General features: G+C 40.0%; 1 protein-coding gene across 35 annotated transcripts in view; it reads right to left on the bottom strand.

The window, feature by feature from the left end:
• Nucleotides 1-26,273, bottom strand: part of DAB1 (DAB adaptor protein 1) — a 418,779-nt gene that overhangs the window by 86,563 nt on the left and 305,943 nt on the right. For 21 of the 35 annotated variants that reach the window (XM_085586179.1, XM_085586176.1, XM_085586177.1 and 18 more), the window contains one exon: nucleotides 16,733-16,932. The exons of 12 other annotated variants lie outside the window; for them this stretch is intronic. In XM_085586179.1, coding sequence (XP_085442305.1) covers nucleotides 16,733-16,799 — 67 coding nt within the window. In that variant the 5' untranslated portion in view covers nucleotides 16,800-16,932. Of the gene's footprint in view, nucleotides 1-16,732; nucleotides 16,933-18,470; nucleotides 18,495-23,251; nucleotides 25,989-26,273 lie in introns of those variants that run through there. 2 more of the 35 variants (XM_085586183.1, XM_085586184.1) reach the window with 2 other exon arrangements.

Raw genomic sequence — 26,273 nt, 5'->3', positions numbered from 1 at the left:
ATTTGACGGAAGTTGTTCAATCCCAAATTTTCTTTCTATCTGCCTTGGGCAGAATTCTCAATTTCCTGCAAGCAGAGTCCAAAGTAGGTTTGGAGGCTCCCTGGCACCTCCGGAGCTGTGCAGATCCAACACCTGCCCCTGGAGCCGCCTGTCATTTTCCCCGATGCCACTGACACACTTTCCCTGCTTTTCTCTCTTTGTTAACTCATAAAGGGAAAATTGGAAAGAGAGCAGCTTCTGCTGCAGGCTGGATTCATTAGGAACGTCCTGACAATGTGCTGCCAAAGCAAGGGAGGCAAAGCTGCTTAAGAAATCCGGTGAATATTTTTGTATTTTAATTGTGTCGCGCAGCATATTTTACCTGCGGGAGATGGAATGGAAATATTTACAGGCTTCCACGTGTTTATAGAAAGATGTACATCTTTAGCAGAGGGGGAAAAAAACGGGCCCAAAAGGAGAGAGAAAAAGTTTCTTTTTGTGAATATGGTGATGTAACAGGACAGTCAAGAACCTGCACCAGCTCAGAGCAAGAATTTACACAGCTCCAACTCCAACAGCAGCTGGATACTTGAACCAGCTTTTCTTTCTCCTCAGTAGAAATTTCCTTCTATTTCTATGAAAATAAAAACGTTAGAGCAATTCTGATTTTCTCACATTCCACAGCCACTCTGCCTTTTCCACTAAAAAAGAAAATCAAGTGCCTGTGTGCTTAGCAGATACTTGGGTGTTAAATCCTTACCTGCTCCTCTTCCAAAGCCCTTCCAACAAGAGGTTTGCCACATCTGCCTTACTGCCAGAAGATTTTCACAGCATTAAACTGCCACGTCTACAAACCACATTGTGTTGGCCACTCTGAAAACTAGAGACACCTCACATTGAAAGGTGCATTTATTCACATTGAAAAGATAACCAGAGAAATCACTGACATTAATTTATTTCCCTCCAAGAATCCTTCCCCACCCTGTAAGCAGCAGACCTGGAGTCACATATGTTTATTCTTAGAGCTGAAGGACCAAAATCCCTTCACAATGAGAAGATATTTAAAATCTCTCCTTCTCAGAAAGCCAGCTTTATTTCAGGCATCTTAAAGAGAAAATCACATTCCCTCCACAGAGTGCTCCTTTAAGAGCCTGGATGTGGCTGATGCACTGCCCAGACCCCAGCAGTAACTGGAATTTAAAGCTTTTAGCCAATCTGCAGCTTTGTTTACACTGCAATATTTTGTGGGTTTCTTGTCTAGCTGGAGTGGGGAAAAAACTTATGAAGGTAAATCCATAAAGCTTAACAGCTGTATTAGAGAAATCTTCTGCCTGTGTATTTGCAAACACTGCAATTTCCACACTCCCAAATTTACTTCTGGGCTGTAAGTTTTGATGGGGAAACTTTCACCTTGAGGATAGTGCTATTTTTTTTCCATTTTTCTTTATCTAAGTGCCATGGACAGGCAGCTGGGCCACCAATTCCCTGAAATCACTGCCATGTCCCCTGCCCTCAGCTACGTCACTAGACCACTCACACACTAATGAAAGAGTGTGAATACATCATTTCAAAGTGTCAGTTATAGGAAAAGACATTTCCACACTGGTTTCAGCTAACGAAAACTGTACTTTAAAATATTATCTTGGTTTGGTAACCTCCAGGAAATTCGTCTGCACTGATTTCAGCAGATTTATTTTGACACAACTGAAAGCTGAGGCCACTCCATTAAACATGCAGATCTTTTGCATTAGTTCCAAAGCAGAGTCCCCAGCAAATTTGCTTTAAGTGGGGCAGCTCCAGCAAACTAAAAAGTAATCCTCTTCTCCTAATTTCCCACAAGAGTGTGAACATTTTGTGGTAGGTTTCTTGATTATGTGAAATCTCCCTGAAGAATCTTCACCTGGAGCTTAAGGAATGACACCACGCATCAGACAGGAGACAGACAGAATATATCTGTATATATCTGTAAACTGTCCTCTAAGCAATCCACTACCTCAAAAGTCAAATTAAATGTGATTTTACAGGAAGATGTTTATACCTCACTCAAATTAAATGTGATTTTACAGGAAGATGTTTATACCTCACATCTTTCTTTATGGGAACAGCTTATTCCTTTAAGTCAAAATCCTTAATCATGAAGTGAGTCCATGTTTGTGTGCCTAATTCAATAAAGTCTCTAAGCTCAGAGAAACCCCAAGTGCAAAGTTTGCTTGACTTTTCCTGCCAGCATCTGGGATGCAGCAATTCAGCATCTGGAAAGGTAAAAAACACCCACTGGAGACAGTGGTGACCCTGGCCACTAAAAAGAGCAACCTGGATAGCAAGAAACCAAGGCCCACAGCCACGATAACTTCCAGTTATTTGATATTGATTCAACATTAAAATCCTCCTTGTTCTACTAAAGTCAAAATGAAATATTTTTATGTATTTTGAGCCTTATTAAAACCTATTCTTCCTTTTTAAAACAAAACTTAATTGAAACCAGCTAGAAGAAGAAAGCTTCATTTATCACAAAGTGACATTTTGTAATTAAAATACAGTTCAGAACAAAATGTTTAGCTGCAAAGGCGTGAATTTTCCCTTCTTCACAGTTGCTGCCAACTTGCTATTATTATGAGTGCAGTTAGAACCAGAAAACTGGCTGGTGCTTCTTTTCACTGAAAATTAACTGGAAGGAAAGCAGGGATTGTTTGTCTAGAAACAAGATGCCAACTTGTTCTCTTTTTAGGGCATGGTGAAGATGCAGCGCCCTGACCATGCACTGAGTTCTGTGGGGCTGGTCCACAGCTAGTGAAAAGTAATTAAAAATAGCAACAATTTCTTCTCCTTTCTTACTCTTGCTTCCTTGAAGGTTCCATTTTCAGGTCAACTTATCTTTTTTTGGCACAGTTGCTCCATGTGACTTCCTCTAAACATACTCACAGGGCTTTTCACAGACAGCAGGACCCCCAAAATCATTCCAGGAAATCTGGAACTTTCAGTTGCAGGTTACAAGCAGCAAAAAAGCATCAGGTTATGGACAGCTGGCTACAAACCTGACCATTCTTAAATTTCTGTGCGTTGGTCTCTAACCAAAGAATCAGGTTGGTTTTAGACTGGAATCTTTAATTTTCATTTCAGAATGGAAAAGATTCCATTGTAAAATGAAAATGAAAGATTCTCAGATGAAAATTGTACACGGTGTACATGAGCACTGCCTTTTCACTCACTTCTTGTGCCTAAAATGCTGAAAGGGCTCTGCTAATAATAACTATAAGCTGTTGTAATAACCCAAAGCTGACTGGCAAATTACTTTGGGGTATATGAAGTCATTCACTCCTTTTCCTAAAACAACATCCTGTGTGCCAGGAAAATCTCTGTGTCTATGCACAGCAGAAATAAATACAAACCTTCTGAGGGAGGCACAGAAAATGTACAATAAACTCTCATTCCTCTAAGCAGAATGGAAGAGGAAACAATCATTTCCACTGCACCTTTCACTTTGAGACACAAAATAAAGGAGCAGAATTTGGTTTCAGTGAACTCAGAGTGATGAAAACATTCTTGCTCTCCTCACCAAGTGAGCGTGCTCCCAGGGCTCTGAAGTAGGTTAATCCCATGATTACAGCATTTGCAGAGGTTGGCAATGCTGCTCCAATCTCCTGCTGTACTTAGACACCAAATGAATAAAAATGCCTCTGCTACAAAGGTTAAATACATTAAAGAAGAGTCATATGAAGCTTTAGCCATACCTCTGTCAGACACGAGAAATAAAAACCGATACTCAGTGATTCAATGCTTTTTGCACAATCTTCCCATCCCTAACACTGCTTAGGAGGTTTTTTAAAAAGGGAGCACAAAGAGCACCTCCAATCACACCATGAGTGTTGGGATTCACTGCCCTGGAGTGATCCAGTTCCCTTTCCAAACCTGTGTGTGGAACACCATCCTCTGGAGGAATTCCACCACTGCCAATGCAAGCACTGGCCCAGCTGTGCATTCACTGGGACAAGGCTGTTCCAGCTGCACTCCAGAGTCTCGCATCTAATGGCTGAATTCCAGGTTCCAAGATGAAATTTTCATGGAAGAAAAGTGTTTCCCTCCACAATTCTGACTTAGCAATCACTTCATACTGCTCACTATTAGGCTTGAGATGAGTAAATGTGTAAATTAATGATCTAAGTAGATGAAATGCTGATGAATAGGAACATATTGATTATGAAATCTCAGACCTCAAAGCCCATCACACACAGCAGATCAAATGAAGACCCTGTTCCAAATGCTGGCAAAGGAACTTTCAGAGGTGATGCACTTGGAATATTTTGCCTTGGTCACAGCAGCATAAGCATATTAATGTTTTCTAGGCATGAGAGTCTGGCTTAGTAAATACCCATATTCCAGGGATGCTTAGTTTATATAAACATCACTGGCAAGAGGGAACTGCTTGAGCTATACACTTACTAATTAAGATAATTCAATTTTGAGTGTAAAAATACTAAAATTATTTTTTGGGAGAAAACACCCAGTTCCTTCTTTCAAGTCTGTTGGGTTTTTTTCTCCTCCCAGAACCCCATTTTCAAATCTTTCTGCTTGTCAGTTCTGAATAACTTGGTAAAAAAAAATGTATCTAAAGGGTTTTGAGTTTAATGCAGGCCAATAACCTTGAATATTTTAAAGCAGCTAGAAAGAAGCTTAACCACACATTTCAGCAAGTCTAAAGAGATATAATTTGAAAGGTATTTATAGCTAGTGCCTCTTTATTTTCACATCTCAGGCTTTTAGAACCTTTGCTCTAAACCTAAAGGGGAAATTTTCCCTCTTTGAACTGGGTTACTTCAAATGGAAACTTCATTACTAACCTTAGAGAATTCTGTCTCCTCCAAACATCATCTGCTTTGAGAGAAAAAAGTAAATCAGCTTGTGTTTGGATATAATTAGTGTGAAATGACAGAAATGACAAAATCTGGCCTGCAGAGGTTATGGGGCATTAACAAAAGAAGATGTTGTAATAGTTTAGACTTATCTGCTGGAGATAGCCTGTGTGGAACAGAGCAAGAAGAAAGCACTGAAAATGTAAGGCTGCCTTCACAGAGTTCATCTGATGGTCAGTGAACTCACACGAGCTTCCAGCTACATTCTGAAGATAATTTCACATTCCTGAAAAAGCACATGGAGACACCTTTGGTGTCTTTTCCCCCAGCTCACTCTCTAACCAGAGCACTCCCCTGTGACCCAGCAGTGGAAAACAAAATATATTCACCTATATTCTCATATCCACTGCAGAAATTTAATAAAACATAAAAGTCCTCTTTGATAACTTCACTCAAATGTGTAGCTCTGACTTTTTTACTCATGTGGGCCAACAGTTCCAAATGAGCTTCCTCGTTATGAAATATTCAAAACCAGATTAAATGTCAATAGAACCTCCCTGGAAGCTGAACTGTGAGTAAATGCTGAAAAGTTACTTTTCACAACTTCAAGGCTTCCAGTTTCCTCTGTTGTGAACATTTTACTACAGAACTGGACTCCAGTAGCAAATATCTGGTTAATTGTTACAAGTGACATCTTTATTTGTCAATATTAATAGGCAACAGGAAATACATTTTCCATAGTGTGTTTATAGAAGCGCTTACTGCAACCTTAAATTTGCACTGATTGTTTCATTACCAAACAGACACAAATTTCCCCTCAAAATTATTTTTTTTTGTAATTAAATTTTGTCTTAAAAACAGAGGCGTTTAATACAAAGACACAAAATATTTAGTATCAACACACAATAATTTCACATACTAAAAATCCAGTATCTGACTGCTCTATGGACCTTTAACCCCAAATAACTTGTTCCACCACATGATTAAAAACCCCAAACCCAAACCTCCTCTTTATCTTTATAATCTTTTCAGTACACCAGCAGTTTATGCATTGAATAGAATATGAGGAATTACTGAGTTCAGAAATTATTGGAGAGAGTTTACTAGGTTTTTAAATATATGAAATATATATTTACTTTATCTTCATTTGCTTAAATGACCATGTCCCTGAAAATGGTTATGAGATAATTTAAAACGAATGAATAGTGAAATTAATATAAAATCCTAAAGGTTTTTAAACACAGTAAAGGTTCATTGCTTCCATGAGATCTGACCCCAGGATTGTTGTTGCTTTTCTTAAATACATCTGCAGAAAAAAACCCCAGACGTGACCCCTACAAATTAGCATTAAAGTGAGCTTTCAGGTTGGTAGGACTCCTTTCATGCTATTTTTTAATACCCAAGCTGTGTTTGTTACACTGTAAATATGTTTACTCAGTGCTAGTAAACATTAGCACTGAGTGGGACCACCTACACTTGTCTTGTAGGGAATGACCTGGCCCAAAAAGAATTATTATTAATTAGCATTATCCTGGACCTCATTAACATATGCACATGCAGATGAGCTTCAAAGTATGGGCCTTTCCATCATTTTAGAGTTAGATAATCTCTAATAAACCTCAGTGTCACTGAAGATCATGTTAAGCATTCATATCTTAACCAACTCTGAGTCTCTTCTCATTTGTTCCTCTGCCAAATTAATCCCTCCAAAATCCTGCTCTGACTGCACTCCTCTGAGGGCCTGCACTGATGTCCAGTCATTCACACTATTCATTTTGAACTTATTTCAGAGTTATATATGAAAAGGATTTCTCTGAATTTCGATTCAGATTCCATCAATAGCCAGATATCCACATTCAGGCTGGGGTGCCATGCAAACAAAGCCTCAGCTCCATCCCGAGTGCCAGGCACAGCCCCAAGTGGAGCACATTCCCTGACCACTGCCCTTCCATTCACTGAGCAGGACAAAGGTCTCCAGGAAACAGCAAGAGGAGCTCAGCTCATTAAAAACTGTATGAAAATGTGTATCCTGAAGGGATGTTAAATGAGGCTTACACAGGCAACTTTGAGGCTCTGCTTCCTTAGAATTTTAGTGCTTAACCTTAGAGCCCTGGCATTTCTTTAATGCAATTAAACAGAGGCATAGATATAATGTATTGCTTCAGTTATAGTCTAGCACAGGGAAAGAAAATAGGCAAGAGAGATAAAGAATTCTGTAGGTAGCTTTCATTTTGATCTCCAGTGTCTCTCTAGCACTGCCATCCTTCTGACACTCACCACAGCAGAGGCTGTGTCCTTCCACATCCAATTTCACTGGCAAGGGCTGGTAACATGATTTTTAAAGAGACATTTCAGATAGATGCATTTTTCAAAAAAGAACTATAAACCATAAACATCCTACACTAGTAAATACAGCAAACACTGAACACACTAGGTAACCATATCAATATTAAACTGAAGCCATGACTGAATACAGAGTACACCCAGTTTCCCTGGTGCATTTAATTTTCTTTATGTGACTTTAGACATTTGAATTCAATTTAAAACTTACACAGGCAACACCAGGTTGCAAAAAAAAAGAATGGTTCATCCAACTACTACTGGTGGTTTTGCCTTCCACCTAGTTATCAGCACATTATTGTGATGTGTGAATATTACCCTCTTATTACTTTCAAGGCAATTTTATATTTAAAATGAAATTAATAGTTAACCTCAAAAGACTGCACTTAATTTCATTTCACTCTCTGAATCATCCTTTTCACTACACAATTCTCCCTCTAACTAAACTAAGAGCATAAGAGGTGTAATTATAGATCACAGCTTAGCTGCTCAGCATTTGCTGGTGGTTGAAGCAGGGTAGACTTTAAAGTTGGCTCCAGAGGAAGCTGCTGCTCCTGTCACTTGTAGAAGAATCTGCTGTGAAATGTTAATATTTAGAAGTTAAAGTTGGAGCTGTCTGTGCTTTTGGACAACTTTGCAGGATATCCTACAGCCACTGAAACAACTGGGATAGGAAAAATCCCCCAAACCCTGCAGCTCACCAGATTCAGTTACCTCCAATGGAAGATGCTGGAAACACAATCATACCAATTTCTTTGGTTCCACTCCCAATGATTTTTGTGCTGATGGAGCAACAAACAGTTTGTTTGCTTCCCTGACTGCCCCATCACAAAGAGACACCACACATCCTTCCCACCTCTACTTCAAGCTTGATCTACTGGGAGCAAGGACAGGCAGTGTTGGGACTCTGCTGCCAAATAACAATTCACTCTCCTTCTCCTGATTTTAGTGCTGTTTTCCAGCAATGAGTAATGCTGTCTCTGGGAAATGGAAGTGAAAGCTACTCTGTTCTTGTCAGAATAATAATGGATATTGTGTTGGCAACTATTCTCCTGCAATGCACAACTGCATAAATAAAAGGAATTGGGAAAAGCCAATACTGGAGTACATAAAGGGGTAAACTCGCCTGCTTGCAAATAAGTGATAATTGGGTTTGGTGTTTCAGCCTGGGCAGTGAGAACAGGATAAACACAGTGTCTAAATCAGAAGTGATTTCAACCCCACTGATCCTCATCTGCAGAGAGAGGCTCTGGGGAGAGGCTCAAAGCAGAAACATTTTAAGAGGTTGAGCGTCTCCACACGAGGTTTTACAGCCAGAACCAGACTGAAAATGGCCTTTGGCAGCTCTCAGGTTCTGTTCAATACTGGGATATCCCAATACTGGGCTATCAGCTCCAGCCCCACTGTTGTTGGAAGTAGAAGGAAAGATGCCAATGAGCATTCAAGTATATCCCTTTCTTTTTCAGACAAAAGACCCCCACAAACACATTACTTAGTTAAGCAAACTAAATACTGTCACACATGAAAACCCAAGCAAATGTAAAAGCAGAGAAATGTTCTTTTTCCTGTCCTTATACCAACACTAGCTATTATATATAATAATGTTTAGATAAAAACAATACAAATAGGATGTCATTTTTTTCTGAGGACATGTTTATCTCTAACTCACTTTCAAGAGAAATGTTATGCTTCAGCACATTCACAGAATTACAGAATAAGCTGAGCTGGAAAAGGAATCACAAGGAACATCCACTCTACCACTGGACAACCCAAATATATTTAATGTATATATAATGTATTACCTTTATTCTGGAGGACCAATAATGTCCACATTGATCCTACACATAGAATCATGCAGGAGGATCACGGCCATATCTTTTCTTCACTCCTAAGGAGCACAGTGAATGTGTGCCCTGACATATTTATCACGGGAAGTCTGAGCCTATTACTTGGCCAAATTCCCTACATATTTCTTTGAGCTCTTTAAGAGGAATATACCACAAGGCATGAATGAAGGGTTTACAGTTTCTGTAACAGTATTTCAAAATGGCACCAACTCTGTGGGCGAGTTCTTCTTAACCAGAAGTGGTCAGATCTAAATAAACATTTCTAATTCAGGCTGCTTAAACACACAAATCAAACCCTGCATGTGTCTGTTAACTTGTACATTCCTCCACAGTTTTTTCTTCACAAGCTGATTAATGAAATTACTGTGATGTCAACACTGAGAGAGTGAAACGTGCTGGTTAAAGCACAGAATAAGAAACAGGATCCTCAGATTACACACCAAGCTCTGCCCTGAATTGTGCTGTAATCTTTGGAAAGTAAATGAGAGATCAGCACTGGCTTTTGATGCAAGGATATAACCACGTCTCAAATCAATTTGCACTTCCCCCATGTGTACATAGGTCAAGAAAGCTCGTGATTTTCATAAATTACATTAAATTGTATAAAATTGGAGGAATTTTCTGTAGTAATATGAAAAAGTATACACTGCAATATTGTGGACACCGATGCTAAGTGTTATCTGTTTATTTCAGGGAAAATTAGTGAGCAATTTAATACTGGGATCAAGCTAATATTCCAAAATTACTTGTGTTTGATATCCCTTCAGCAAAATGGGAGCAGTTATCAACACAGCTGATACCTCTAATCTGTATTATACAAGTGAGCAACACTTTATTGCATTTTATGGGAAATTCTGCAAGTAATAATAATGTTGATGGAAAAGGCAAAATGTTTCAGAAAATTACAAGTGCCCAAATGCACATAGTGCAACATGCTGACAGAAATGTTATTCATTAATATTTATTAGGCAAGAAAATGTCTTTGGATGAAGAATGCTACAGAAACATTATCATCACCAACATACTTGTCCCTGTAGAATATTTTTCTGTGAGCCATATTAGGAAACTTCCACTTATCCAAACCTCTGGAGGTATTTTAGCTACTAATCTGGATGAATTAGGTCACTCCTGCTCAGTTATTCATTACACAATAGAATTTTCTTCCCTGAACTCCCTAAACAAAAGTTTCCATTTACAAAAGTTCTAGTATGAATTTTGCAATTTTGCTGAGAGTCTTTTCAATGACTGCAAGCAGGGAAACAGTTTTGCTAAAAATTAATTGATTTGCCTGTTTAGAAGTTCTTCTTTATCAGGCCCAACCTCACTTTGTCAGTATTTCAGTCAAATCTCAGGGGTAGTTTTAGAGCATAAGAGGATGCAGCCAGAAACAAGGTACAGCCCAGGCTGAACTGGATGCACGGGTGATGCTCACAGCATTCTCCCAGTGCAGAGCACAGCAACACCCACCTGTATTTATGGACTGATACGTGGCTCAAATCCTCTCTGAATATGCACTGCACTGAGCTCCTGATTACTACTTTAAACTGACTGTTAAATCATTGAGAAATTGTAACAGAAGCTCTTGATAAACACTGTTCTTAATATTCAACAGATCATTGATTCCTCTGCTGAGGAGCAGCAAAGTAACACCAGCCCCAACCTTAGTTTAGGCAGATTTTCCTCAATTAACTACAACAATAAACATCATATCTGCAATAAGAGACAACATCCATCACCCCCAAAGAATCCTTCAATTAACCACAGACCCCTTTGGTACATGGTATTTAAAACAGAATTCATGAGCTCTCTAATTGATGATAGGTTATTGGATAACCCTTGTTAATTATAGCTACACAATGTCAAAATTAATGATTTTCCCACCCCTTTTCAACTTGAGAATGGATTCATAACTTACATCAATTCACAAAAGACGTGCAATTAATATTGTCAGTAATCATTTCACAAAAGAGATTTGTTAAAGGCAGGCATGTGGACACAATTAGTGTATCAATTAATGTTGCTGTTACTTGATCTATAAATTATTGAAAAACTCATAGCTACTGCAAAGAAACAAAGTAAATCCACTCCCAGTCAATGAAAGAAGCTCCTCTGTTCATTACTCTTTAGATCAAATTTAGATTTTGCTGGATTCCGTGAATCTTAGCTACATAATCAGAAAAATAAATGAACCTATACCCATGTGAAATCTTGAAATTTCTCATTACAGTGATGATGCTTCAATTGTTGGTAGTTGATCACGAAGTTTTCTTAAAAAAGTTAATTCATTAAAGAGGTAACCCACAATCACTATCTATTTCATTAAAAAAGTAATCCACCACCATAGCAGTTATTAATTTAAACTGAAGTTCCAGCCTGGAAACAGAGCCACAAAAACTGCACCAAGATTTCTGTGTGTCAGCAAAATTGTAACTTTTATATTCAACAGAAACCTCCATTTCACTCTGGAGTTTAGCAATGATTAGTGCAAAACTGGATTCAAATGAGGTCTAAGAAGCCCAAAACAGGACTGAGGTAGCATCAGGCACCTCTGATGAAAACTGACAATGACAAAACATAACCTCGTTTAAAGGCCTCCTATCCCCAAAGGCTTTTAAACTAACTAGGTAGCTCCTGTTTGATCTTAGTCTGACAAGAGTTGTGCTCCTGGGGATGCAAAGGTTTTCCTTTAGATAGTTAGACAGACCCCAGCCTCTCATTAGTGCTTAAAAGACCCAGGAAATAGATGTGAGTCTGCCAGAGGCCCAATCTGCACGTGAACAGTCCCTCAGCCACTGCTTTCCTTTTAATCAGCACTCAGGAGAGATAAAATAGGACAATTAAACTTTTTGCCATCGTGATCCCAAGAGGATCAGACTCACATCTCCCACCTCCAAGCCAGCCCTGCCACACAAACCCATCCCCATTCCCAGTTTTCCATTCCCAGTTTTCCAGGTGTAAACTCCTCACCTGGCATGAACCAGCTCTCCCTCCTGGAGCATGGCTTGGGCACCTGGATGTCCATCCAGCCTGGCCACAGTGCCCAGCTCCGGGCCAGGAGAAGAGCTCCAGCTCCAGCAGAGCACGTCCCACCCTCCCTAAATGTCTCATTCCTACAACCCAATAAACAAGGGAATCTCACCCAAGGGGACCTGAGCATCATCCAGCATCATGCTGAGTGCCAACGTGCCCAAGCTCCTCTCTCAATTTGCTTCCATTCTTTACAATTCCCTGTCATTTTGAAAATTGTCTCAGGAGTCTTATGATGAGAGATGGAATTGCAGAACAAGCCCTAAGCTTCAGAAAAATTACAGAATTTAAGTGCAAGAGGAAGAGATTGAATCTCTAGAAAAGTCCCCTGGCCTACCCTAAGCAGACACAGATCTGTGCTGAAATTTGGTAGCCTGGCTCACTTCTATACTGACCTCCCATTTCAATTTTTCTGTTCAGCTGATTTCACAATAAGGGATTTTCCCAGGCTATTATCAGTGTGAATTCAACATCAATGCAACACATTTCCCCCAGAGAGGTTTCTAAATCAATTTTAATTCCAATAGGCTCAAGTAAATGTTTTCAATTTGATTCAATAATCTATAAGCACTTACAACAAGGCTTTTCCCCCATGTACTACAAGACAAACATGGTTTATGTTTTTAACAACTCTGGCTAATAAAAAAATTCTGATTTCATATCCTGAATGATACAAAAAAACAATTTTTATCCACTTCTTAATGAACCAGATGACATAAACAAACAAAATAACATCAGCATTTAAGAGCATTAGTTGTACCATTAATTCTCTAAACACTTCTTAAAGAACACATGACTTCTGGCAAACTCACCAAAAAAAAAAAAAGTATCACCAAAAAAAGTCCTCAAATTGAGCTTTCTAAATCCCCTGAGAATTTTTCACCGTTTCAACAGAGAGAGCAACATGAAACCTCTCCAGGATATCTTTTAAAATGTGAGCAAAAAATATAATTACAATGAAGTTACCAGCAGATATCAGCAAGAGTGGCATGAAGATTAGGGCTGGAGGTGGAGGATGGTAGAAATATAATCTTCTCTAATAACACCTAGTGCACTGTAAGCCTGTAAAATGGAATAAAGTGTAGGAAGGAGGGCTCTGGAGGTCAGGGTGAAACACTGGTCCTCAAGGGACAAGGAGCTTCACAGCACAGAGAGGAAAAAGTGACAATCTGGAGAGGAAGGGAGGTGCCTGCCTCATTTCTGTTCCCATAATGGTATTTCCAGGTCAGTTAAAATTCCAACTCCTCTGCCAGGATTGACCAGGAAGCATTTCTAGAGCCCACCAACCCTGGATCCATCAATATGGGCTGAAGGAAAGGCAAAATGTGTACCTGGTTTTTCAATAGCCTGCTTTTAAGGTTATTCAGGGTGATAATGTTAACAATACAAAATGACAGTCTGATATGATCATGTAAATATTGAACTTACCCACAGAACATCAGAGCTCCTCAGATGCGATCCTGTGCAAACAGCAGCTTCTGAGAGGGTTTTGTATTTAAGTTCTTGTCCTAACTGCAGTGACAACCCTTCAGTGCTGGAACAGGACACTGCCTCACAAAGCAGCTCAGATGACAGTGAGACACTGCAGAGCTGCCTATGACCACAAAGCTCACAGCTGTAAAAACACCCAGCCTGAAGAGAAGTGTTCCCTTGCTCTGCATGTGACTACAGAAAGAGTGTTCTGCGTGCTCCTGGCATATCAAAGATATATTTGGTAAAATCTTTGCACCAGCATTATCATCTGCCCCATCTGCAGCACAAATCAAACTATTTCGCTGTCACCCAAAAGTCAGCAGTCTATGCAACAGAGCCTAAAAGCAAAACCCTAAAGAAGCTTCAACACACATTCCACCCTTCTGGCAGGGAGTTAGTCCATCCCAGCAGCAAGACTTTGCATTCACATTCACTAAATAACATTAGACTCCCCCTGGACCTTTTTCCAAACTTTTCTAGATTATAAAATTGTTAACTAAGGACACCACAGTGGCTTTAACTCAAGGTAGGCACTATTACTACAAATGTACAATTCACTGCTTTCTTTTTGGCCACTGTACATCGGCAAGAAGAGCTGCTCACATTCATCTGACACTTTATACTGTTTTATATCCATACACCTAGGAATTAAGCTTTGTTTTATTTCAACACTCCAAATAGGAAACACCACCTTACTGGATGTTTATGCAGATGAAGAGAACTGAAGATTCAGCTGACTCTACACAGAAGATTTATGCTGAGATCAGGAAAGAACCCAGTCCCATGTTCCAATTCCACACAAATCCTCATCCCCTCTGAGTCACCCCATACCTCCAGAATGGGATACAAACATGGGACAGACATTCCATGCAGTGCTGTGAGCTGCAGAAGGCAGGAGAACTACCACAACAGTGGATAATACAGCAAAAGAGACCTGTCCCTGCTCTGGATGGAGAGAGATGCATGGCTCTTCCAGCAGTGCAACAGAACACTGAGCTGAAAAAATAAAAAATACCAGAGTTGAAATTTCTGTTTATACAGCAAAGACTGATTTCTTGGGAAAACTCAGTTCCATTGCATAATCAAACTCATTGATTAGCAACATAAGAAACTTCATGTTAGCACTTGCTACCTGCCACTGCTCGCAGTTAATGAACTTGGGGGGGAAAAAGGGAAAAAAAAATCCCTGTTTTTCACGTGTCCATCACTCCCACTATACAGAGGATGGCTCCTTTGTTGGAACACAGGGAAGTGCACACAGCTCAATGACAAGTAAATGAGCACACCAAGTTTCCTTTGACTCTGGCTGTGTGGGATTTGAATAGCAAACAGTGTGTGCATTGTGTACCTTGTCTGTGTGAAGCACTCACTGCCCCAGCCCTGGGATGGCTGCTGGGATGGATGCACTCAGACTGCACCGAGCCAGAACGACCCTGGGGATGTGCCACTGCCATTCCCTGTCCCTTCCAGCTCTCCAGACACTCACATCACTGCCACACACATTTACACTCCCCCTCAGCACTGAAGGGACTTTTCAGCATTTCCATTTGGGGGACAGAATCAGATTTTGGGCAGAGACGTATTCAACAATTGTGATCTGTGGAAATGTTTTTATAAGTTGAATGCTAAATATTTTATTAACACAAACATCAAGTTCCTAAAAGAGTTATTTGCTGGTTTCAAAAGTTTCAGCCTCCAGCAGAAGAAATAGCATAGGAGACACACATCAAAAAGATGTTATCCATACTGCAAAGAAATGACATTTTTTAATTTCCTGCCTGCCCCCAAAAACTGAATGATCATGCAACCAAACCACTTTAACATTATTTGCCTTAAACATCTTAGATCACACTCTCATTTACATCAAAGTTCCCCTTTTCTTGCCTTTCCAGACTGGAGCTTTTTTATCTTAAATGAATAATTTTTGATTTGTGAGTGTAGGCCTAGAGCAGTCATAAGGTTTTTAAACCATCTTCCTGAACAAACACTTGGAATTTTTTAATTGCTGTGTTTTCTACAAACTCTAGGATAAAGGTTTCTGGTACAAAAGCCAAAGGGAACACAAGGCCTTGGTAAATGTTTTGGTAGAATTGCTGTACTAAATGGTATTGATGCCTAGCAGTTCAAGTTAACTGTGAGTAAAATTTACATTATACATTACAAAATTGCATTATACATGAGTAAAATTGCATTATATGTATATAAGCAAAGATGAGGTTTTTTTGTCTTAGCAAAATTAAAAACATCCTCAGAAGTAAATGGCTAAATTACACATGCACAGAAAGAATCACAAACTCCAGAGCTCACAGGAAAATTCAAATCTTGCTGTGCTGAGTATTAAGATTGTTTAATATTATTATTTTATTTTTGTTTTACTTTTTTTTATTTGAATAATTCTTATTAAATCTGTTTTCAATCTCAGTTTCATGTGTACATTAAAAAATAACCAAATATGGCTATTTGGTTCTTTTTGGTTCTTTTTTGGTTCTTCAGAGCAGCTAAAACTACCAATAGAATTTAAGGTCTTGGGCTTGAAGCTCATCAGTACTTAAAGCCATAAAGCAATAAAAATCCTAATAAAACTGTAAGAGAAAAATCCCTACTAAAAATCTTTAAACAAGTTTAAGCACCAAATTCATATGGTCCCATTTCTCACACTTATCACTCCAAAGAACTTCTCTACAGTCTGAGGCAAAATTGTAAATACAAATATGAACTAATCAACCATCCATTTCCCCACAGCATCACCTTAATTTTGAGTTTTCTTCCTCCTCATTTATATCTCCATATACCAGATTACCAGATTAAATAATCTCTCCACAGATTGATACTGAGTTCTCAATCTTCACAAAGTGACAGTAAAATTCAAAGTGCATTTGTGCTCTGGCTAGTTCAAAGCAAAGCAGAAAAAAAGCCATTAGAAGAAAATGTGTTTATCAGCACAGAAAAAGTGATCTGTTGAGTAGTTTTAAAAACAGTCTTTCTCTTTGTGAACCATAAATAATATGCATTTTTTTCTCATATTTCAAAAGTATATATTTTTTAAGTCAGAGAATCAGCCCCCATATTTCTGCACCAGACTTCCACTGATCTTAACAAATCCCACTTTCACTGAGCACACAGACAACAGAAGAGCCACAGATGTGCCAAAGGTGGCTGATGTAGGAGCTGATTAAAGTACAAAACACACACAAATAAAGAGAAATGAGTCACTACCTTTCTTTTTGGAGTCTTTCTTTGTGCTGGTTTTAACAGCCACTTGAAGTTCTGTCTCAGTTGACATCCTATATCCTTAGTCCTCTTCACACAGATCCAGGATCTCGGTCAGGCTCATTTAGAACATCTCTCCAAGAGAATAATTTAGCCTTTCAGATACTATAACCCAAACAGTTCATCTCATTCACTCCTTTAGAGTGCTGTTAGGGAAGGAAACAAAAAGGAACAGTCATTTTCTGGGTTAAAACATGAAAGGAAAATAAAAAAGCCAAACCATTGCAAGGGAGAAACATAGGAACTTCTCCATCTACTGAGCCAATTGTCCCTGATTTTAGATGCTTGACCATAGTTATCTGTGACTTCCTCAGACATCTATATTTGAGATGTTCTGGCATATCTGAGAAGCCTTCACAGCCTAGAGACACTGCTCAGGGTGTAGAGACCAACACTTCTGCACCAGCAGCTGAAGGACAGAGACCACAATGCAGGAAATAGCTGGAAATGTCACCAAAAGCCAAAAAATTTGCAAGGGCTCAATTCTTAAATGCACTAATTCCATATTGCCAGAGAATAAGTTCAGATTTTTACTTGTCCAATTGTCTTTCAGTGCTTTCATTCTCCTACTTGAACAAAGACAAATTAAAAATGTGTTCATTGCTCATGCTGAGATCATACTTTGCCACTCCTCTTGCTTATGATAATGTTTCCAGTATAAAAGACTGTCTCCACAAAAACAAAGCTGTAATTTTAACACCCATCTAGTAATCCTTCTTGCAAAAATCTCTGAAAACAGACCCATGAAATATAAGTGGGATAGGTGCAAAAACATTTAGAGAGGTAACATTTAGGGAGAAAGCTACAGCTTTACACAATGTGTATTTGTTAGGGACAAAAATGCAGCAGGTGTGATCCCACAGCAGGAATGTGCTGGAGCAGGATGAGGGAGGCAGGACTGGGGATGTCAGAGCTCTGGAGGCAAAGAATACACAAAGAATAAACATCTAAGCCAAAAAGAACCCATTGCTCCAATTCTCACTGCTGGTCCTTCCTGCTTTGAGGGATGAACCACTTACTTGAGCCAGTCTGTCGAGGGCAGAGGACCAGACTGTCCTGAAGCCATTTGTCAGGATGTTCCCTCACCCAATGCATCTTCTTACTGCCCCTTTCTTTTTGTGAGAAAGTTCTCATTATTAGCACAATTACAGAGAAGTCCATCTGGCCTGTTGGAACAGCTGCCCACTTATTAAATAAGCATTTAATAAAGATATTAACCCAGCATATCAGCTGGTTAGGTGGCCAGAGATTAGCTGCAGTTAGAGTTACTTACTAATGTCCCTTCTTTGTCATGTAAGAAAGTAACAGACTGTAAACACTGGAATAATTTTGACACTTTAAATCACTTTTCACAGTAAGGGCTGTGAAGCCACCAGTACTTTCAAATCCAGGCTCTTTTAACATTTTAAAATGCTTCAGTAACATTACACTGCCATGCACCGTCTGAAGTGATTTAATATTGCTGAAGTGTGTCAGGGGCTTTCTTTAATAAGCTCTTCAAATCTGTCTGTGTATTATAGAATATTCAAAGATAGCTTTTCAAAATCTGCTGAACTGATTTTGAAATACAAAATTCCCTGTTGCCCCCTCTGTGGAATCTGAATAAGCACCGCATGGCAAAAAAAAAAAGAGGGGAAAAATAAAGTGAGGCACAAATTGAAGTTGCAGTGCTTGCTGAACACACCTGAATAAACCAACAGCATCTCGATGAATCTTCTCAGCTGAGAAAAGAATGGAAAAGCACAAAGCAAAGGAAGGCTGGTCAGAGAGGGAAAAGGAATAACACTCCCACAGTGAGGCTTCCAGGACCCAAGCTCTCTCTGGCCAGGTCCATGGATGGGGAGAAGCCTCTCCCCAAGCCCAGCTGCTGGAGCAGTGCTGGGGGGAATGTCCTCACCCTCCTCACTCACGCTTCAAATCCCCCCACGAGCAGGGAGAGGAGCTCTGAGCAGAACAGATGTCCCTCACAACCCCCATCTCCTTCCCCTCCCCCTGCCTGCAACCCAATTTAATAATATTTAGTTTTACAGCACAGTAGGGATGCATCAGCCTTTACAGCTCAATGGCACTTACTTAAAGCATCTCTCGAGTCACAGCTGGATTGACAGTTTATTTTTCGAGAATTTGGATTTATATTTACCCAAAGGTTAACTGTATAAATCTACAAGGAGCACTAACATGAGCCACTTTACAAAAGGGAAATATTTATAATAGGTCCACTTATTAAAAAATAAATTAAAAATAAATACCAAATACCCCTGAGGTCCGTAGTTAAGCAAGTTTTAATGTCTTAGAAGGCCATTGTGGCTACAAAGCCTCAGGAATGTCATCTCCTGTTGTCAGCTATTTCCAACAGGACAGCTGAAATAGTAGCATCTGAATGGCACTGAATATTTTAAAGTAACAACATATGACTGCTATCTCATCTGAAACTCTCCAGAAAAGCTATATCCCCTCGAGGCTATTCCACTGAGTAATATTTTTTAAAATAAATGCATGTCTGTTTTTGGACAGGTTCACATATTGATTTACTTCCAAACCTAATCAGGTCATACTCTCACAGGCTCATAGATCCTTGAATAAAGTAATAGGCATCTTTGTAAAGGAGCACATAAACATCTGTCAGACACCAGCTATAGTTCAAACTGAATTTGCTACAGAGACAATTCCTCCAAAAGTGTAGGTCTTTATGTAAGCCACATTAGTAAACTTTGATGCACTGTCCATATTTCAGCCGTTTATTACCCAGATGAGAATGGCAGTCAATCTGCTCCTCACCGCAACAGCTTTCATTGTCTCCTCCAATCTAGGTCACCGTTGTTAAATACCACAGCCTCCCAACTGTGGGAAGTACTGCAGCATGTGTTTTATCAATGAGATGCTATTTGCTTTCATCAGTTCTGCCACATTTCTCTCCCTGCTCTAAAGACAGAATTTTGTTAGCTGCTTTTTCAAAAAAAAAAAAAAAAAAAAAAATTAAAAAAATTCCATTGTCTTACACGTATCCATCCACTCTAACAATCTCCTTGTGTGCTTTGCTGCTGCAATGTTGTGTGCATGCCTCAGCTTTTCCTAAAGAGGATTCTGAGCTCTTCATTTTAACAAAATACTGACATTTTCCGTGGCCTTATTAAGTGGCTACAGCAGGAACACAATCAGCGCATTCTGGAATTAACTGGCTCTTAATTCCAGAAGTTCTTAAGCCTGAGTTCTCTATTACTCCCACGCCAGCACAAAACCCAAAGCCTTTGCAAAGAAATATTTCTGTAAATTCACTTTGCAGTTAGGATTAACACAGGTTGGACCCTTTATGCATGGGGAAATTAGTCCCAAGCTCCACTCGCCTCCCCCACATGCCTGTGAAATAACAATTTCTGTCAAATCATTTGTCTTTTCAACCACGCTTCAGTGAGCTCATGTAGGGGTTATTAGGAGACTTCCCTTGGCCCAAGTTATGAAGGAGGTCAGACAAGATGATCATAATACTTCCCCTCTGGCTTTCAAATACATGGATTAATTAATTTTCTCTGGGACTTCAAAACTTAAGAAGTTCCCTCCCCTGAAACCAGTTTCCATCTGCTTATATAGAAGAAAAGCAGTCTTAGAAAGGATTTGTAACTAAGCCCTGGCATTCCCTAGGTATTTAAGTTCTCCAGTGCCACAAAGTGGGATTTGACAAGAGGATGGTACCTCCCAAACACTGGTTTGACAAAACAAAAGCTGTGCTCTCATCCTTAGCTCCTGCTTTTATGTCTCTGGAGTCCTGAAATTAATTTTTTCTCCTCCAAAGCACCCAACATAATCATGTTGATGCCTGTGATTTTACAAGTGTTAAGCAAAGCCCAAACATACTAAAAGGGTAAAATATAAGTGAAAATAGGAGTGAAAAGTGCTGTGATCCTGGAAAACTAAAACCAGTTCAAGTGCAAGGGTCTGCAATCCTGGGAGAAAATGTTCTTCATCCACTTCCCACCTGCCCTCGAAGCCTAGTAGAGAACAGCAGTGGGACCACACACAAACAGACAATGGAAAACCCATCCTTGTCACCAGTGCTCTTTGTACCCTGCAGGGAGAGGGGCCAGGAAATCCTCTGGTGCTGCTCACAGTGTTTTGTACTCATCAGCTCATCTCCCCAATGGTCAGGGCTGGAGAACATCAGAGGATTCATCTGTCACAGCAGGCACTGCTCTAATTCCCAACGGGAACCCAAGGGACTGATCCAAAACCCACTGATACACTGCAGTGAACAAGGCCTGCAAGTGAGAACCAGAAAAGGAGCCAGCTGAGGTAAAAGAGAGCTTAAGACACTGACAGAGAGGAGAAAATGAGGAGGAAACAAATGCAAACAGGAGAGTTGTTGGTGACACTTCATTACAGCAAATTCTGTAAAGTGTTTAACAGGAAAGTCTAAGCCAGACCGTGCACTGAAATTCTGCCCTGCCACAGAAAACAAGCTCTGTTGGATTGTTCATGGATCTGTCCCTCTCCTCCAGTTTTGCCATTTGCCCCCAGAAAGGCACTGCTTCCAGAGACAAAGCCACAGGAGTCTCTTTTATGGCACTCCAAGCAGAATGCTGCCTTTTCCTGCCATTTCTTTACTGGTATTTCTGCAGCCTGAGAAGGTGAAAGGAATTCTACTGTTCACAAGCACAAAGTGGAACCACCATCTCTGGCTGTGTTTAAAAAAAGACTGGACATGGCACTCGGTGCTGCAGTCTAGTTGAGGTGTTAGGGTATAGGTTGGACTTATGATCTTAGAGGCATCTCCCAATCCCATTATTCTGTGATTCTGTGAAAGTGAGATACTACACAAACATTCATTCCCCTACAAACCCTCCCCTGGAACCCAGCATCCTTCATCTCCCACTCACTCCCAAATTTCATGGCTTTCTAAGACTCACAGCTGCCTCCAGATCACATATTTAGTTTGGTTTGCTTTAAAATGAGCATGTACTTCCTTCCATTCCTCATTTTCTATATATTATGATAAAGAAAGGAGTTTTATGTCCTTTATCCAGTTTTCTGTACTATGTCTGTAGTATCTTCCAAAACAACACTGCCAAATAACCCTTTTTAATTCATCCAATATCAGAAAAATACCTAGTACTACAACCACGGCATTTAATTTCCCTTTGCATTTAATTGCTGTAGTTGACTGTATTCATAAAATACTTATCTCCTGAAAATAAGAAGCTCTTTTTTTAACAAAATCCTACATGTAACTTAGGCTAGAAACACATTTTATTAAGTTTATTGTGGTTTAAACTATGCTTCATTTTTCTGTCTCTAGGGCATGTTACCCAGTTCCTCAGATGGGGCAAATAGCACCACTGAAGCTGATTCACCACTGGAAGAGCATCTTGGCAAAAAACTGATCTATAAAATATTTCTAAAGTAAGATTTTTATTAGTATTCCAGTGATGGCAGGAATAATTATTGAAATTCCTCCTGGAAATCACTCCATGTCGTGGTGAATACTGCACTCCACTCCACCAATTATTCACCAGAAGTGCTGTGAATTTTCTACTCACAGAAAATGCTGACCAGATTAAAAAGAAGCTTTTCAAAGGAATGAATTGATTTCATCAACATTTTTAATGGCAAATTACTAACATTTCATTTTAATATTCCAGTTTCTATTTTATATTATATAGGACAGCTCTCATGCAACAAAGACAAAATAGAAGACATGGACTTGCTTTAAAGGATTTTTGAAATATTAAAGGTATGGCATCTGAATTCAGGAAAAACTACATCTCCTCTGCCCATGGAACAGGGAATGCAACTCCAGAGAGCTGAAAACCAGGAGCAATCCCAGTGTGCTGGGGGTATAGATACAGCACTCATCACTGCTTTAAGTGCACTTTCTGACTCCAAACTCCACTCAAGAGTGCTTTTGTAAGCTTTAGCAGGGTATCACATCAAAAAGGAGCAAGCTTAAAAACTTCACATCATTCCGCTGATACCATGTTAGCAAATAACAGAGGAAATCATTCAGATGGGACTAGAGATTGCTCAGTGAAGCTGAATTACCTAATGCTTTTCCCCTAGGAATTGCTCTACTCCAAGACTTCACTGCTCCCACATTCCCACACTGCTGACCCTGGAGCAGAACAGAGAAGGAATTTCTGATCATGCTGTGCAAGAACAAACAAGAAACCAAAATCAGAACTGCTCCAAGCACAGGCACAGCCCCACCAGCAGGAACTGCCTCACCTCCACTCCAGTCAATAAAGTCACACCAGCACAAAATCAATGGCCTTGCATTTGACTTGTATTGGTTAACTCCATCGATGTTAATGGATTGGAGTTACACCAATTTTATGCTGGTGTGTCTGTATTAGTGTCAGAGAAGCTATGCCAGCATGACTGATGTAAACAACAGCAGACAAACCAACCCCTCTACAGCTAAAATTCAGTGTCATTAACTCCACAGCCACGAGAAAATGCAAATCTGTACATTACCAAAGCAGGGCCTTTGGAATTTATTTTTGCAAAGCAGAAGAACGGCTCTTCTGTGATCCTCTCGACACCAAAGAAACAGGGACTAAGAAGGCAAAGAGGACAAAGTACACAGTTGGGATCACAGTATTCTGTAATTAGAGCTGTTAAATGATTACTAAAGTGCAGTGGTGCAATCATCACACTGAAGGAAAGGGAGAAGTGTGCAGTCAGGAGCATCACCAGGGAGAAGGTAAAAGCAATGTCAGACACCACGTTTCATACTGAAATGCAAATTCCTCACAATCAGAACCTGTGTCTTCTAATTGGAAGAAAAGGTTATGGAATTAAACATCACGCATCCTGGACAGCTCAGCATGTTTTGAAGTGGCACAGTAAGTTACAGGAATCTTGTTACTCTCCTGTCCTTCATAGAAATATCTTGATCAGCTCTGGTTTTTGTTGATTTTCAGGATCATTTTCTTAGTATTTCTAGTGAGACTGAACTGGAACTCACCTTCTTGTTCATTTTAAATAAAATAACAGCACTATACCTAACTTAAGCTATACTTTGAAATCTGAAGCAAAGTTTGGAGTGATGCCTTACACTGACCTTCTCAAAGGATGTGAATTTTGCACCAACTTTTCCAAGTCCCTTTGAGATTTGTTCAGTCACAAGACTGACCTGTACATTGTGCCCTTCCATTCTCTGAAGCTTCCTGACATTACAGCAAAACAGCAAACCCTCCTAAGGCCAACAATAACAAAAAGCCCCTTTGCCAGGATCTTTGTTCACTGTTATTTTTCAACACTCGGCCCCTGTTCCCTTGACTGTTAAGTATTAGGAAAGCTGATCAAAGGAATTCACCTTGTTGGAAATGGACTTTTGCTTTATTACACCAAACTCAACCACCTGACTCCTACCAAAGTTCATTGTCTAGTGCAGTGAAGGGAAAAAGCAAGAAGCTTCTGGGACTGTATGAATTCACACAAACAGGCAATAATTACTTCTACATTTGTGTTCACTGACAAATATCAGTATTTTGAGCTGCCAAGTGACCTAAGTGTGGCTTTCCAGTACCTGAAGGGAACCCACAAGGAAGACTTTTCACAAGGACATTTATTGACAGCACAAGGAGTAACGGCTTCAAACTGAGAGAGAGTAGGTTTAGAGCAGAGATTAGAAAGAAATTCTCTCCTCTAAGCATGGTGAGGCCCTGGCTCAGGTTGCCTAGAGAAGCTGTGGATCCCTGGATCCTGTTCCTGGATCCCTGGAACTGTCCCAGCCCTGGCTGGACGGGGCTTGGAGCAGCCTGGGGTAGTGAGAGGTGTCCTGCCCATGGCAGAAGGGTTGAAACTCAATGAGCTTTAAAGTCCCCCCCCAAACCAGGCCATTCTGTGATTCTCTGATGAGTTTTAGCTGCAGAATTACTTTTAACCACTCCATTTGAATAGTTCAGTCTTCAAACCACTCCTGAAGGCAATCCCACAGGAGTGCTGGGATGAACAGCAGGCAGGCTCCTGAATGATACCAAACAGAAGTATTTGAGGACAGCTGCTAGATTTTGCTGGAGAAATTTCAAATAAATAATTTTCTTGGAATCACTTCTCTGTTCTCATCTCATTCGTATAACTGCTCCACAAATGCCTCTGCTTTCTATCAGTACAAGTATTGACCACTTTCAAAGGGAGGAAACATCTTCCCTAAGAAGTTTCCATGCATTTTCTGTTTGATTCAGCAGCATTTCTGAATAATAACAGAGAGTGCTCTTCCCACAACTGGAAAATATACTAAAATAAAAAAACAAAGCCACATGACTATCTAACCCTTGGAACTGTGTGGGCCAGGTATTGTTTGCTGTATCACAATTCCATATAGAGAGACATCCATAGAGGAGCCATAACCAGGTGTGTGTGACCACCTCACACCCTAAAACAGGATAAAAGCCCAGGGACTCTGCAAAAGGAATCACTTGCAGGAAAAGGAACTATCAAACCACTGCCAGGCTAACATGTCAGGGGGAAAAAAAAAAGAAGTGTTTGATTATTCAGATGGGGAACTCTTAAGCAGTTAAATGAGTACAAGGATCTGCATGAGTGGTAACACATTAGAAAATAATGCCTATTTTCAAAATATTTTAAAAAATCACCAACAGCATGCAGCGAGGAACCATTCACCTTCTACTGTCATGCTACAGTTTATTCTCTCTTGGAAGCAATTACAGGACAAATGCCAAGCTACAGAAGGTATTTTTCCAGCAGCAGCATCTGGCTTCTTGGCAGACTCCTCAGGCAATTTTATTGGAAGCTTTAGAGATGCTGTTGGGTCAGTCCTGGTTATATTGCTTCAGAATGTCTGGCAGATTCTTCTTCCTAGATGTCATAATCCTTCTGATTTACCTTGAAGGAATTAGCACACTTTTATCCATTTCAAAACCAGTTGACCTGCAAGGCATTTCGGGGCTGCCTGCAGAAGCACAGTAAAAGTCACGGGTGTAAATCTGTGTGCCTTTGAACCAGCAGAATTTCAGCACTCGGTGCCTGATGCATCATCAAGGAAACAAGGAAGCCATGCAAACATTCTGCATGTGTGTGTTACCAGTAAATCGAGTGCACTCTTTATGATTAAAGGAAAAAAACACAAGATGCATGAAAGATTAGCTAGTCAAAAAAAAAAAATAAAATAGAGTAGGAATCTGCTCCTTCCAGCTCCTCCATTAAGGGCAGAAGGGGCTGGTGGAAGGGAAGACAGAGATGTCCTCTGCTCCCCGCTACCCACCCCTTCCCCCTCCCCAGCCCAGGCTAAGATCTGCATTATTCTGCAGCTGTGATCATGATTAATCCTCATGCAGAAGGATGAAAGACAGGATGCTGGTTTTGTCTGCCCTCTCTGCCTACCAACAAAATCAAGTCCACAAGGGAAAGGCTTTCTGTCCATTTGGGGCTGTCCTCTGGCATTCATACAGAGAAAAGGGGCAGAATGCTTTACAAAGAGAATTTATAGTCCATAACACAGGTGGGACCTTCCTACTTATGAAAGCTTTTG

The sequence above is a fragment of the Lonchura striata genome, chromosome 8 (assembly GCF_050655825.1).
Source record: "Lonchura striata isolate lonStrDom1 chromosome 8, ASM5065582v1, whole genome shotgun sequence".
NCBI lineage: Eukaryota > Metazoa > Chordata > Aves > Passeriformes > Estrildidae > Lonchura > Lonchura striata.
This window is presented reverse-complemented; position numbering and strand designations above follow the sequence as displayed.